This window comes from Rana temporaria, chromosome 11 (assembly GCF_905171775.1).
Source record: "Rana temporaria chromosome 11, aRanTem1.1, whole genome shotgun sequence".
NCBI classification, from domain to species: Eukaryota; Metazoa; Chordata; class Amphibia; order Anura; family Ranidae; genus Rana; species Rana temporaria.
This window is the reverse complement of record NC_053499.1, coordinates 71,011,206-71,027,838: the sequence shown is the minus strand read 5'-3', so window position 1 is coordinate 71,027,838 and position 16,633 is coordinate 71,011,206. Positions and strand designations below refer to the sequence as shown.

General features: G+C 42.3%; 1 protein-coding gene across 1 annotated transcript in view; it reads left to right on the top strand.

Annotated features, from left to right (window-relative positions):
- Nucleotides 1–397: 397 nt before the first annotated feature.
- The window catches only part of HEATR3 (HEAT repeat containing 3), a 51,058-nt gene continuing 34,822 nt past the window's right edge, over nt 398–16,633 (top strand). The window contains exons 1-4 of the mRNA XM_040328718.1: nt 398–578; nt 3,923–4,095; nt 6,243–6,330; nt 9,170–9,282. Of these exons, the coding sequence (XP_040184652.1) occupies nt 405–578; nt 3,923–4,095; nt 6,243–6,330; nt 9,170–9,282 (548 nt within the window). The 5' untranslated portion in view covers nt 398–404. The remainder of the gene's footprint in view (nt 579–3,922; nt 4,096–6,242; nt 6,331–9,169; nt 9,283–16,633) is intronic.

Below are 16,633 nucleotides of genomic sequence, written 5' to 3'. Positions count from 1 at the left end.
CTTTATGGACTAATTTGTATATTTAATTTATTTATGATTATCCACAGTCAGTCTTTTTTGTTGCATGGTGCACTATATGCACATTTTATATGCACCAATTTCTATGTGTACAAAGATTATGTCACATAATCATATAATTAATCACGCAGCGCAGCTTAATTTTTATTTTTGTGACTGGAAGTCGTGACAGTTTCTTATCTTTTCCCTGAGCATCTGAACATGATGGGCAATCATGACAAGATGCTGGCAAAAAAAGGGCAATCATTACAGTTTGGAGCAGTATGAGCTACTATTGGGCCCCCACTGCCCCAATCTCATTGACTTTGGAAACGTCTGTAGGCGTGACATGTTTTACAATTGTTGATAAAGTTCTTTGAAAAAAAAAAAAAAAGCGTCAGGCTGCCATGACGTTGTACGGTGTTGTAGGAGCCGCCCCTTTTTCAGTGATCATGGGGAAGAGCCGGGCTCGTAGGTTTAAGGCAGCGGGCTATGCTCCCACTCCCACTGTCAAAGAAGAAGCAGAGCCCGAGGATCCGGTGGAGGGGGAGTCCATGCATACTGAGGATCTTCTACAGAAAGTGAGTGATCCGTATACATCGCATGCCTGGGTGTTATGTCCGCGCTCTACTGAGTCCATGTGTGTGGGGGAGGGGCATTGTCCGGGAGGGGGTGCTATGTCTGTCCGAGTCAGGATCACTTACATGTTGTGGATGACGTACTACAGATCGCTACATTAACGACTCGGAACAACAACACATGTGATTGCTCTGTTATCGCTGAATAACCAATAAAGCTTGATTTTATAGAAAAAAAGTGGGCGGAGCTCTACGTTAACTGTGTGTTGGTGGCATCTGCATGTTATCAGAGATGAGGGTCCGCCCCCTTCTCTCTGGATTGGCTGCGTTCCCTTCTGATTAGTATAGTGACGCCAGAAATAGACATTCCATTGGATGAAAGTAGAACTGATGGCAAAACTTTTATCATTTTGGACAGAGTAAGAAAGGGTGTGTTTTTTTTTTTTTTTTATTGGTCTCCCATTGGATAGTTTTCCCATCACTTTCTGTCCAAAGTTCTAACAGGAAGTGAGAGGAAATCCATTCAAAGAGGGAGTCCATGCTGGGGTTCTGTCAGATGTGGTGACTCGTCAGAATTGGTAACAGAAGTGATGTTTAAAATTCAAGTTGTAAACAGTCTGTGGGATTTCCAAATACTGTAAGCATATAAGCTCCATTTTGTGTTAAAAATAACTGTGAAATGCAAAACTCCGGTGGGTGTAACAAGGATGGCTGACATGTTTCACATCGTAAGATGCTTACTCGTAGCTAGTGAGGAGTAAGCCATTTTGCAAAAAATTGTGGGGGAAAAAAATGCACCATGCCTCATGGCTATTTGGGGGGTATTTGTACTTTTTTGGCATGTTAAGGTCTCAAGAAATGAAATAGGCCGTCAGTGCTTCAAATGTGATACATTTTCAGAGATGTCATTTATGTGAAGAAAAAAGGACCAACATTTCATATGGATACAGTGTTGCATGACTGAGTAATTGTCATTCATAATATGAGGGCACCGGAATCTGAAAATTGGTTTGGTTAGGAAGGGGGTTTAAGTGCCCAGTGGTTAAAGAGAAATGGAGCGTTACAAGTGGGACAGAATGAAAGGCTAAGCAACTGCAGGTTGATTCGTTCTATTTCAGTAACTCCCTGAATCTTTGACTAGAGCCCAGCCAGTGAGCATGGAGTAAATCATGAGGTAGTAAAAGCTGCTCCACCAAAGAGGCCCTGAACCTTCTAGGTGCCGGTGTTCTGACGAGCTGGTTCCTACCATCGATATGGTTCCCGAGCCGACGGAAACCCTCACAGCGGGAACAGCTATTCATCAACTGTAGACGCGCTCGCTCCTGATGGCTGATTATCTACTTGCCGACCGCCCACCGCCGTTATACGTCCTCACTTTAGAGATGAATATCTTGGTAACGGTAGCAGCTGCTGCCACAATCGAGATATTCATCTCTTCTGTGGGCGGCCGTGTTAACGATAATGGCGAATCCGCCGCGAGATCGCCGTTATCGGTGGCGGGAGAGGGCCTCCCGCCGCTGTTCCGCGCCCTCCGCCGCTTACCGGAGCCGTCGGTAGCGGCGGAGGAGATCGCGACCATCCGGCAGCTGAGCGGGGACGAGACTGAAGGAAAAATCTCCTTCGCCCGTCCCCATAGCTCCGCTGGGCGGAAGTGACGTCAAAACGTCAGTCCCGCCCAGCGTCTTAGGCCCCATACTCACGAGCAAACATGTCTGCTGAAACTGGCCCGCAGGCCAGTTTCAGCAGACATGTTTGGTCGTGTGTGGGCGCGAGCGGGCCGAATTCCAGCAAACATTTGCCCGCCGGGCCTTTTCCCAGCAGACAAATATTCCTGGACTTGTTTTAAAACAGCCCGCTGGAATTCAGCCCGCTCGGACATGTACGGTCGTCAGTACAGACCTACCGTACATGTCCAGGCGCCCGCCGTCCCTCGCATGCGTCGAATGACTTCGACGCATGCGTGGAAGCATTTTAAAGGCGGGCCGCGCACGTCGCCGCGTCATTGTCGCGGCGACACCGCGTCATCGACGCGGCGACACCGCGGACACGCCCCGCGTATTGTTTACGCGCGGACTTCTGTACGATGGTGTGTACAACCATCGTACAGAAGCCCTCTGGCAGACATGTATGGTGAAAACGGTCCGACGGACCGCTTTCACCATACATGTTTGTCCGTGTGTACCCGGCCTTAAAGAAACATTTTTTTTTTTTTGTCATTTGAAAAAATGACATTTCCAATTTTTTTTTTTTTTTTTTTTTTTTGCATTTAAGCCCAAATATGAGATCTGAGGTCTTTTTGACCCCAGATCTCATATTTAAGAGGACCTGTCATGCTTTTTTCTATTACAAGGGATGTTTACATTCCTTGTAATAGGAATAAAAGTGATAATTTTTTTTTTTTTTTTTTTTTTAGTGTTAAAAATTCTAAAATAAATAAAAATAAATGCGAAAAGCAAAAAAATTTTTTTTAAAGCGCCCCGTCCCGACGAGCTCGCGCGTAGAAGCGAACGTATACGCGAGTAGCGCCGACATATGAAAACGGTATTCAAACCACACAAGTGAGGTATCGCCGCGATCGTTAGAGCGAGTGCATTAATTTTAGCCCTAGGCCTACTCTGTAACTCAAAAAATGCAACCTGTAGAATTTTTCAAACGTCGCCTATCAAGATTTTTAAGGGTAAAAGTTTGACGCCATGCCACGAGCGGGCGCAATTTTTAAGCGTGACATGTTGGGTATCATTTTACTCGGCGTAACATTATCTTTCACAATATATAAAAAAATTGGGCCAAATTTATTGTTGTCTTATTTTTTCATTTAAAAAAGTGAATTTTTTCCAAAAAAAGTGCGCTTGTAAGACCGCTGCGCAAATACGGTGTGACAAAAAGTATTGCAATGACTTCCATTTATTCTCTAGGGTGTTAGAAAAAAAAATATATAATGTTTGGGGGTTTTAAGTAATTTTCTAGCAAAAAAAAATGGTTTTGTCTCGTAAACACCGACTCTGAAAAACAGGCCCGGGGCTAAAGTGGTTATACACGCCGCTCTACACAGCAAGGGTCAGCGAGGGGCGGATATGGTATTGACCAGTGTTTTTTTGATTGGTTATCCATGCCGCTCTTTACAGCAAGGGGTGGATGTTGAGGCGCAGAGATTTCCGTGGCCTCCTACTGCGCCTGCGCTGTCGAGGCAGGAATCATATCAATGGAGGAACCAGCTCGACAAGACACCGGCACTGTACGATTTTGTCCACACGATCGTACACTCTAATCAAATTCACATTTCCTGATATTATTTTTATTGCCATGTTCACCCTGCAGGAAGTTCTGATTTGTCTGTTTTCTTTCAGTTGCAGAGCCCTTGTCCTGAAGTCAGAGAATTTGCATGTGCCAACATCTCCAAGCTTGTCCAGCAAAAACAAGTCATCCCTTCTTTTCTACAGAAAGATGCCGTTCGATGCCTTGGACCATTGCTACTTGATAGGTCTATGGCTGTGCGTGAAACAGCAGCTGGTGCCCTTCGGTAAGAACGTTGGCTTGCTAGATTTTATGTAAGAGAGGTCGGTCACATTTTAAGCTTAAAGAGTAACTCAATTGTTTTAAGCTAATCGAGGGAAACAAATTATATAGCGTATACAATTGCAGCACAAGTCATATTCTAATTAAATGTTTAAAAAAAAAAAAATTACCTTTCCTTTTCAATCTGCAGCTCTGTAATTTTCCGTAAAATGCAATATGGCAACCTGAAGGTGTTCTATACTGTACACACAATGTGTACAGAACGCCTCCCAGAAACATAATTTCCTGCTTGTTTAATTGGCTCATTGATTTTCCCAGAAGTCTGCACTAAGATAAAAGGCAGATATCGGGCATTTCCTGCAACAAAAAATGTCATTTTTGGTGAGACACTCCCAATAGGAAATCTTGTCTAAAGGGATGCAGACCCTGCAAGTTTTCTCATTAGAACCATGCAGGTGCAGCAGCTGATAATTAAGAAACCACTCCTATTAGATTTAATTACCACATTGACACAGACAAACGCACATGGATTTCTGCAGAATAACACATTTTTTTCGTGACTGCGACATGACGGACAATTTTGACACATTTTTGGGACCATTGTCATTTTCACAGCAAAAAATGCATTTAAAATGCATTGTTTATTGTGAAAATGACAATTGCAGTTTGGGAGTTAACCACAGGGGGCGCTGATGGGGTTATGTGTGACCTCATGTGTGTTTACAACTGTAGGGGGGTGTGGCTGTAGGTGTGACATCATCGATTGTGTCCCCCTATAAAAGGGATCACACGATCGATGACGCCGCCACAGTGAAGAACGGGGAAGCCGTGTTTGCACACGGCTCTCCCCGTTCTTCAGCTCCGGGGACCGATCGCGGGACTCCAGCGGCGATCGGGTCCGCGAGTCCCGCGGTCACGGAGCTTCGGACCGGGTCGCGGGAGTGTGCCCGCGACCCCACGGCTTGGCTTAAAGGACAACGTACCTATACGTTGATGTGCCATTCTGCCGACGTATATCGGAGTGAAGGGGTCGTTAAGTGGTTTAACACACATACAGGCGTATAACGCGCACCTTCATTTTAAGAGAGCAGTTTCAGAAAAAAAAATGTACGTTTTAAATCCATAACTTTGAAGCAAAATAAGGGCCATTGCCCATCAATGGTAGGAGCCATCCGGGAGGCGGGACTGGGCGTGATTGCGAGCTGAACCTGAGCTGAGCCACGTATACATGAGATCTGGCTCTGTCTAATCTGGCGGCCCTCACCCCCATCTTCCTCTCTGAGGCAGCCCTATATTGGCGTAGAACACGCACCCACGATTTTCCCCCTATTTTCAGGGGAGGAAGTGCGTGTTATATGCCAATAACTACGGTATGTAAAATCTTTTTTCCAAAAGGAAAAACTGATTACGTGCCTCATGCACACTATTTTTCTGTAAATGCTGTTTATCCTGACAGGAGAAAATCAACGTTGTACTCTCACCTAAGTTTTTCAAAACCGTCTAGGTGAGTTTATCAGCGTTTGGAGTTTGGGAGTTTATTTCATTGGCCAGAATTATTATTTATTTTGGCCATTGAAATAAGTTGAAGTGCTAAATGTGCCTAGCGTTTATGAACATTTAATGGTGTTTGTGGTCAGAGTTCCCATTCCTGAATGCAAATTTTAGGGCTTTCAGGAAACCGCCTATAAACTTAACTGCTGATAAACTGCTAAACTTTCATGTGTGCATGGACACATAGGATTACATAGAGGGGAGTTTAAGGGCAGCCAAAAAAAACATCAAACTCACAAAAACTTGAGTTTAACAGCAGCAGTGTGCATGAAGACTTAAATATTGGTTGAAATTCAGCTTCAGTTCGTTGGTGTATTTTAAATCTGCTAGTACATCTAACGTTCCCCTCCCCCAGACTGACATTGCTGTTGTCCCAAAGTTGCCCCTGTGCTCCTTCATCCAGAGTGTGCAGTGTGTTACTGGCCAGATCACCAGGTAAAGTGGGGGAAAGGCTAAAAGAAAAGAAAACAAATTCAGCCACCACACCTAATGATCGATATGCTGCAATATATTGTATTTGGGGTTTGGGTTTAATACCACTTTAGTTTGCTGTAGAAAATTGTAACTGCATTTTCTTTCTTTAATTTTTTTTTTTTAAAGGAACTTGAGCACATGTGGAGGTTTTGAAGTATGCGATGACATGGTGACCAGAGATATCATGACCCCGTTGGTTGCCCTTTTGAGAGAGGTTTGTAGCTGAGCATTGCAATAGCAGGCTTATTAGTTAATTTTCAATATGAATAGGGGAAAAGTAACTGCTGAGGGGCAGTGACAGGGCGGACTTTAAAGGCAAGACGGGAACAAAGGATTTAGAAAAATATAATTTTAATTACAAAAAGTACAATAAGATACATAAAAACCATATAGAGTGTACATTTGATTGCAAAATAGCCTCTCGTCTACGCGTTTCGCCTTTTGGCTTCCTCAGGACGAGGTAGGGGAATTTTGACAGTAGGACATTAAGTATTTCATTTATCAGAATGATTGTCAGCCATCCATTGCACCGAGGACGCTTAAAATCGCAGGTGTGCCATCAATCATTTATACGCAGCTTATAAAAAAAGCTTGTACAACCAGGCGTAGAGGGGGGTTCCTCTAAATGACACCAGAATCACGTCTAATCCGTTGATGAAAATTAGATCTAGCTAATAGCCAGAGCATCAAAAAAAGCCGGGACCACAGGAGCGGGGGGCAAAGCCACAGTGGGAATTATATCCAGGTTGGGCAGCCACAATACACCGTCCGTTATGGGAAAACCATAAGGTTTAGGGCCTCACGGATGAAGAGATGTCGCACGTCCTGGGGGATAGCCTGTGCTATACGCTATCCCCCGGGACGTGTGACATTTCTTCATCCGTGATAAATGAAATACTTAATGTCGTCCTGTCAAAATTCCCCTACCTTGTCCTGAGGAAGCCAAAAGGCGAAACACGTAGACGAGGGGATATTTTGCAATCGAATGTATACTCTATATGGTTTTTATGTATCTTATTGTACTTTTTGTAATTAAAATTATATTTTTCTAAATCCTTTGTTCCCGTCTTGCCTTTAAAGTCCGCCCTGTCACTGCCCCTCAGCAGTTACTTTTCCCCTATTCATTATTACGGATGTTGGCAAATGTGAGTGCTTTTTTGTTCCCCTTCCCTCCCTTATGATTTAATTTTCAATATCTTTAATTTTTTGCCGGGTTTGCATCTTAAACACTTACAGACCGCCTGCCTCAGGAATACCGTTATGGGAGCAACTAGCTACCATAACCCCGGTATCCTCTTTTTCAGATAAAAGTGGTCTCTGTGGCAGATACGCTGCAAGATCACTTTTATTGGTGGCGGGAGAGAGCCCTCCCATCTGCCACTCTACGTTGTCCGCCGCCTGCCGGAGCCGTCGGCAGCGGCGGAGGCCACCCGGTCCTGTCCCTGCCTAGGTCTGGAGACGAGTGAGGGGAAGATGGGCCCCCACCCATCTCCATATCACTGCAGGGCGGAAGCGACGTCAAAATGTCACTTCCGCCAATGCTGTAAAAGAGACAATTTTTTATTTATTTTTATTTTTTTATCCTGACATTGCGGCAGACAGATCGAACACTTTTGACACTATTTTGGGACCATTGACAATTGTACAGTGACCGTTGCTATACATATTGTATAAATATAAGGGGTTAACTGTCCTAGGGAGTGATTCTAACTGTGGGGGGAGGGGTCTGACTTGGGTAGGAGACCGATCAGTGTTCCTATATAATAAAAACACATGCTCTGTTACCTCTCCCCTGACAGGACATGGATCTGTTTGTTTACACAGATCCACATCCCTGCTCTGTGATGAGCAATCGCGGATGCTCGGCGGACATCGCAGCGCGCTGGGCACACGCATCGGCTCCCGAGTGACACAGTGGGCGCGTGCCCCTTATCCCGCCGAGAAGTCGTGGACATCATATGACATCCGCCCAGGATGGGAGATCCCACGTCATATGACAAGGGGCGGGTAGGGAAGTGGTTGAAGTTCAGCCTGAGCTCGTTTGGCTGGGCTTCTCCTATGGGTCTCAGGAGTGCAATTCGTTTTGCACTCCTGTGGCCCATTTTCAGTGGACAGCGGTCTGAAGTCCGCTCTCCGCTGATGTCGCTGCCATCAGTCGGGGCAGCGCGTCATCATGACTTCCAAGTTGGGATCCACCAGCTGCCCTGATTGATTGCAGTGTCAGCAAGCCCCCGAGACGGCCGCTCTCCGCACCTCCATGGCTCATTTGGCTGGGCTTCTCCTATGGGTCACAGGAGTGCAATTCGTTTTACACTCCTGTGACCCGTTTTCAGCAGAGAGCAGGCTGAATTGAGCCATAAAATGTGGGCTGCAGTGTGTGTGTGTGTGTGTGTGTGTGTGTACCCCAGTAGAATGTAATGGAAATCAGGTAGCAATAGCTGCTCTCCGTTTTATAAATTGGCATCTGTTTGTTGGTTGATTGCTTGTGCATTAAGGCAGCCAATCTTATTGCATGATAATGTAACAAATGCTGCACTGTAGATGCATTGATATAATGTGTGTTAAAGTACATATTTTGGTCACATGTGACTACAGTGCATCATTTTGATTTGTCCCTTTAGGGATATAGGTGTTTATTTACTGAAGCTAGAGAGTGCAAAATCAGTCTCACTTCTGCATAGAAACCGATCGGTTTCTAACCTCAGCTTATTCAATTAAGCTTTGACAATAAAACCGGGAAGCTGATTGGTTTCTATGCAGAAGTGAGCCTGGTTTTGCACTCTCTAGCGTTAGTAAATAAACCCTATAGTTTAGGTAACTTTTATGTGTCATAAAGCAAGTACCTGGCTTCCTATGGGGCATGAGGGGCAAAGTGAAGCCACGGTGATAAATCTAGTTTTTAGTGAGTCGATGGATGGCTTTCTTGTAAATATTTTGTCCAGAGTATAGATAAATTGTTGACTGTTATTTTTGAAGTGGCTCAATCCACTCATCTCTCAAATAAAAAGGAAAAAACACCAACTTATGTTGTGTAATTTTGTTTCACTCTACAGTGTTCCACTGGTTTAGATTCCAACCTGGTGCCGTCAATGAATAGCAAAGACTTGCCAAAGAACTATGTTGAAGATATTGCGAACCAGGCTATTAATGTCCTGTGGAATATGTGGTAAGCTTGTATCTTTATTCATTTCATTGCACAGAAATGTTTGAAAATAAACCATGGTACATAGTTCATAGGCTTCTTTCACACTATGGATTGTATGTCCGTTTTATAATATCCGTATTACACCTATTAACGGACGTTTATTAACGGATTTAATAACGGATACATACGGATAAATATTTTACCATTCTTCCTTTATTGAAAACAGATAATGTTTATCCGTATACATCCGTTATATCATTCCTTTCTAACGTCCGTTAATAAAAACCATTTCACCCTTTCTTGAAGTCCAGCTCCAGAAGTCTTTACTGAGCATGCTCAGTAAAATTAACGTCCGTTAACATAACGGACATTTACGGAGACATTTACTAACGTCCGTGCGCCATAGACTTCAATGTTAAAATATAACGGACGTTAATATATCCGTTACTTGCAACGGACAAATAATGGACAAAAAATAGTGCAAGACCCGTCACATATTCCGTTATAACTAACGTCCGTACGTTATAACGGACTATTACGGATCTTTACGGAACATAAAAAAATCCCATAGACTTTAATGATATTTTATAAAGGACGTATAACTTCCGTTTTTTTAACATTATCTGACGGATTTTAATACGGATTATTAAAACGGATTTATTTTGTAGTGTGAAAAGGGCCATAGATCAATGTATCAAAACCCTGCACTAAAATATTTTGTGATACCAAATTTCTTAGAACAAATTAACAAAAAGTGTAGTACTATAAATATCCCAATACATATTAACAATAAAATGCTGGATTTACACTGAATTATAGTTGCAAAAAAGTGCTAAACCTGGAAAAAATAAAAATAAATTGTATATAATAAAGTATTCACAGCGCTTCACTTTTTTCCATTTTTTTTTTTTTTTTTTTTTTTTAGTTTACAACCTTATTCCAAAATTGATTAAATTCATTATTTTGCTCAAAATTCTACAAAAAAAATTCCTATAATGACAACGTGAAAAGTCTGTTTGAAATCTTTGCAGATTTATTAAAAATTAAAAAACGAGAAAAATCCCCTGTACACTTTGCTCAATATTTTGTTAAAGCACTAATTGCAGTCTCAAGTATTTTTAAATATGATGCTACAAGCTTGGCACACCTATTTTTGGGCAGTTTCTTCCATTCTTCTTTGGAGGACTTCTCAAGCTCCATCGGGTTGGATGGGGCACATCGGTGCACAGCCATTTTCAGATCTTTCCCAAAATGTTCAATCGGGTTGAAGTCTTTGCTCTGGCTGGGCCACTCAAGGTCATTCGCAGAGTTGTCCCGTAGCCACTCCTTTGTTATCTTGGCTGGGTGCATAGGGTCGTTGTCCTGTTAAAATGAACCTTCGCTTAAATCTGAGGTCCAGAGCGCGTGTCACCCCCCCCCCTTACCTTACCCCAGTTAACCATTTCACTCTTTGTCGGTGATCATTGTACTGGTGTCACTTGTGGCACTAATCGGCGTTGGGGCATTTAGTAGGCCCAGGTAGGTGTAGGGTACTCCCATTTTTTATTTGCTGTTTTTCTTTTTTTTCATTCAAATTTATGTTTATTTTCAATAAAAGTACATACATTTGTACTAAAACAGCAGTATACAATTTAGTTATACACAGTAAATAATAAATCCAATGTATTGTTTTACATAGAAGATGTTCTTGTCATAGAGACTGACTATCATATACAGCCATATCATATGCTAACACCATACGGTGAGAGGATAACAGATTGTAATAGATAATAGAAAAGCTAGGTATAACCAATAATTTATAATTAAATAAATAAAAGGATATTTCCATATATTATATAATTCCTTAAACTTATTGTCGTCACACAATAAAAAAAAAAAAAAAACCCCATGTGTGTACTGGATTTAATTTCATAGAACGAACAAAGGGCAGGACTTCTGTATAACCAAGACCTCTCTGACACCCCCACTGGGAACAGTCTGTGTCCAAGAGGATAAGCAAACCCTTAAATCCCCCTTTCCTCCCTCCAATAACTATCACCAATACCCACCAGTAACTGTAGAAATATATTTTCAATACCCTTAACATACCTAACATCCCCTAAAATTTGGTGGAATCTTTAGATAACTCAAACATATGCTAATACAAATGTTTATATATATCTTTTTTTTTTTTTTTTTTTTTTCCTAAACATATCACTCTGAGAGGGAGAAATAACAAGGATGTTATCCTCGTGTAAAAAACAAAATTATCAAATCAAATAACAATCAATGAAAAGAGAAAAAGAGAAGAAAAATAAAAATAAAAAGAAAGTCAGGGGAAAGTAAAAGGAAAAAGAGATGGCAGCCTGCCTGCCAATGAACAACATCGTCTTATGGATATAAATATCACCACAGCCTTTATGGGATATAAGATATTCCCATAAATTTCATCCATGGTTCCCATATTTCATGGAAAAGAGTAGACATATCCAACATGGAACAGACCCTCTTTTCTTGTTCCATAATCCATGTAACCTTTTGTTTCATATACCGGATGGAGACAGTAGATTTTTTCCACGCAGCTGCAATTGTGATCCTGGCACCTGTCAGAATGTATAGGATGAGTTTTCTAGTAACCTTGGAGGTTTGGGGTAACATCCCGTGAAGTAAAGCGATAGTGGGAGATTGATGCAAATTACATCCTGTGACACGTCTTATTATGTTGAACACCTTATTCCAGTATCCACGTATTTTGGGACATTCCCACCATATATGTATCATAGACCCCAATCCCTGACAACCTCTGAAGCAAAGGGGCGAAGTTGACGGATACATGGAAGCCAGTTTAACGGGAACCAGATACCACCTAGTGTAAATTTTAACATTAGCCTCTACAAGGGATATATTCACATATCCTTTAATGGATCTAGAATAATTACTGCACCAATCAGATAAATCCCAGTTGATATTAAGTTCCCTTTCCCAGGCCAGCATATGAGGTAATTTGGTGTAGTTATTAGCAAGCGATTGATATATGATTGAAATATTCCCCTTCCTGATTAAACCCTGATCACAGTTACTTTCATAAGGTGTTAATAGTCCAGATATCGAGCCACTATCCCATAGACTTTGTGCATATTCATGTATTTGAGAAAATCTTAATTTTTCTGAGACAGGAAGACCTAGCTTGTCAATGAAGTGTTGTTCAGGAAGTGGACCCGAGCGCGAAAAAAAACGGCCTATACGATACAACCCTTTGTCATGCCACCATTTGAACGAGTCTACTTCAATTTTAGAAATAAAGAGTGGGTCTAGAAAAATACTCGATAAAGGTCTGCCTTTAGAAATTAGAGAAGGGTTTTTTTTTAGTGAGTCCCATAAAACAAAAGTTTGAGAAAGAGTCGGAGATAAAATAGAAGGTCTATTCTTGGTAGGACTCCACATTAACTCCTCTATCGTTAGATTCGGGGTCACCTGCTTTTCTATATCTAACCAGTCAGGGCGTTCATGTTTAAGAAAAGTTTCCGATAACTGTGCCAATCTTGCTGATTGATAGTACCATAATAAGTTGGGTACCCCCAGACCCCCCTGTTCAGGTAAGTTATAGAGAGTGCGAGATGAAAGACGTGGACCCTTATTGTTCCAAATAAACTTGATGATCTTTCCTTGAAAGGATTTTAGATGACTTTTAATTATCGGTATGGGTAATGATCTAAAAAGATACAAAAGCCTAGGGAGAAGAGTCATCTTAACCGAATTAATTCTACCAATCCAACCTATATTCTGAGTCCCCCAATCTCTCAAATCTTTCTCAAGTTTTCTATACATAGGTGGATAATTGGCCAAATACAAGTTTTGGATGTTGGGGGTCAAATATATACCTAGGTATTTGATATAAGAGGTGTCCCATTTGAATCCATAATTTTCCTTCAGTAGAGAAACCGTGGATTCAGAGAGAGAAACATTGAGGGCCCTAGACTTGGCCATATTTACAGTTAGACCTGAAACCAAAGAAAATTTGTCCAAAAGAGAATATAATTCCGGAAGGGATGTAACTGGTGTGGTCAAAAACAATAAAAGGTCATCTGCAAACAAGGCACATTTATGCTCCATTTTGGCACATCTAACTCCCCTGATGTTTGTGTTTTCACGAATGGCTATAGCCAAAGATTCCATAACTATTGCAAACACCAGGGGAGACAGAGGACAACCCTGCCTAGTACCCCTATGAATCTCAATAGGTTCCGAAAAAATACCCTGAAAGCGTATATTAGCTTTAGGGTGAGAGTAAAGTGCAGATAAGACTCCAAGAAATTTCGTGCCAAACCCCCAACGTTTCATCACTTCTAACATGAATGGCCATGATACTGAGTCAAATGCTTTCTGTAGATCAATAGAAAGAAGCATTCCCCTTTGATTAGAATCACCAGTCCAACCCGAGTTCAAAATAGAGATCAGATCCACAGCCCTCCTAACCTGATCAGGACCTTGCCTTCCAGCTATGAAGCCTACTTGATCTTTACTAACATATTGGCCAATGAAAGAGGACATTCTATTGGCCATTACCTTAGTGAGTATCTTAAGATCGTTGTTTATGAGGGATATAGGTCTATAGTTTTCCACCAGGCTATGGTCTTTTTCTGGCTTTGGGATAACCGAAATATAAGCTAAATTAAGTTGCCTGCCTATGGGAACTCCATCGGTCATGTGATTGAAAAATTTAACCATATAGGGTGTTAAAATGCTCGAATATGTTTTATAATAAGCACTTGAAAACCCATCAGGTCCCGGGGCTTTATCTAATTTCAGGTTTTTAATTACTAACAACACTTCTTCAGCTGATATGGGAGATTCCATTATTTCTCTATGTATTTCAGTCAATTGAGGTAGGTTCAAATTGTCTAGAAAATCATCCATTCCCTCTGAAGAAGAATCATCAGTGGATGCATAAAGCTTAGAAAAAAAATCATGAAAGGCCTCCATTATCTTCCTAGGATTCAGGGTAAGAGAACCATCAGTCATCCTTATTTTAGGGAGAGATCGTGATTGAAATCTGGGAGAGAGTTTATGAGCTAGCATCGGGCCTATTTTATCTTTAAATTTATAGAAATTAGCTCCAGTCCATTTCATATCTTCCCCAGCTTTAGTGGTAAGTATCAAGTTTAGGGCTGATCTAGCTGCATCAAGTGCCTGAGTAGGAAAGTTAAGAGGATCAGATTTATGTTTTTTACGGAGCTCTATATAGTTGTTTTCCAGCTTCCTTATGTCTATGTTTCTTTGTTTCTTAAGGCCAGCGGCTACTTGTATGATTTTGCCTCTGATAGAAGCCTTGTGGGCAGCCCACAGAGTTTCAGGGGACACATCTCCTGTATCATTATGCTTAAAATATTCTAGAAGAGATTGCTCAATATCCTTCAGTAGGACAGGGTCCTTCAAAATAGACTTATTTAGTGTCCAATGAGACATTTTAGGAGAAGTGTCCTCTCTCCTCAGTGACAATAGAACCATCGAGTGATCTGACCAAGAAACATCAACTATGTGAGACTTAATGGCAGCAGGGACGTGATGGTTAGAGATTAATATATGATCTATACGTGAATAAGAATGGTGAGGGCTAGAATAGTGGGTATAGTCCTTAATTTTGGGGTTCAACTCCCTCCAGATGTCAGTTAATCTAGACTGATGTAGAATGCGTGCTACTTGTAAACTAAGTTTAGTCGGTCTGACGATTCCATTGGCAGAAGGTTTGGATTTATCCAATCCCGTGTCAAAAGCTAGATTAGAGTCTCCACCCATAAGAATGATCCCCTCCATAAATGGTCGGAGGTATTTGCTGTTTTTCACAGACAATCTCTATAGATCTATTGTGGAGTAAAGCAATTTGTATGCTGGTCAAATCATCGCTGCTAATCCCCATTTGACCCTTGCCAGGGAATGAAAACCTGTTAGGCCCAGAAAGGTCTTAAATTCAGAAACTATCTCTCCTCATGGGCATTGATAAAAAGAGTGGGTTGCGGTCATATTGGTCTACTGACCCAATTCATCATATGCCTGTGTTCTCTGATTCTATGGCCAGGACTATATACAGATCTTGCGGTTCATGCATTTTAATGACAATGAACTCTGTCGTCCTCGGGGTGACCCTGCATATGATCGGCTCCACAAAATTCAGCCCCTCGTAAACTGCTTCAGTTTACTTTTGAACTAATTGATGCTTGGCATCATTTCCATCCCTCTGAAAGGGCATATACTTGTCACTCTCTCCCGCATCGACCTGGGATTCTTTACACGAGCGTTGCTGCAGAGGGTGTCCAAGGTACAGATCCTCCCCAGAGGCATCTCAGATCACGCCCCCCTCCATTTTACTATGCTCTTGGGACCCCCTCTGGGGCGGAAGTTGTGGAGGCTGTCTGGGTACTGGATAGCGGACCCTACGGTCCAGGAAGATCTACCCGAGGCGCTCACTTACTATTGGCTTGAAAGTGCTGAGTCGACGGACCCCTTGGTTACTTGAGATACCTTTTTAGGGTATGGTTGCGGAGGGAATATATTTCCCGCATTGCCAACAGCCGGAAGCGGTCTGTGCAGTCGCTGGAGGAACTTGAGAGGGAACTTAATACTAAGAAGGCTAGTTATGTCGCTGACCCTACCCCCCTCAACTATAGGGATTGGCAATATGCACTCAGAGCGGTTGAACTTCACAGATTGGACATGACCAAGAAATCAATGCTTGCTATAGCGCAACAAGTTTTCGAATATGGGGATAAAAATGGGAAACTTTTGTCATGGTTACCCCCCCGGGCAATCCTCTGGTACTCATGTTGGGAGGATCCGAGATGAGGGAGGTGTCCCCCTTGCAGGCCCTGATGAAATTCTGGACAGATTTAGGCGTTACTATTGCTCCCTCTACTCCACTAGGGGTAACTATGGGGTGTTAGAGCTCCGGGCCCTATCTGGATGAGGTGGATTTCCCCACCCTCTCTCGGGATGCCAGGGAGAAACTAGAGCAGGCTATTACCCTTGAGGTGGTGCAGATCGCCATAGCCCAATTGCAGCCGGGTAAGACTCCTGGAGCAGATAAAATTCCAGTGGAATTCTACTCCACTTATCAAGACTTGCTTGCTACTAGACTTACTAAACTATTTGCTCAGTTTGCACAGTTGGGGTCGTTGCTAGAGACTGTCTGAGGCGGTGATTGTCTTGGTTCCCAAGCCGGGTACGGATCCCGAGGACTGCGCATCGTAACGCCCGATTTTGTTAATTAATGTTGATGCAAAGTTGTTGGCCAAGGTACTGGCTAATCACCTGACGCAGGTTCTAGATGAACTTATTCATGTGGACCAGACGGGGTTCATGCCCTGTAAGGGAACAGACATCAATTTGAGAGAACTCC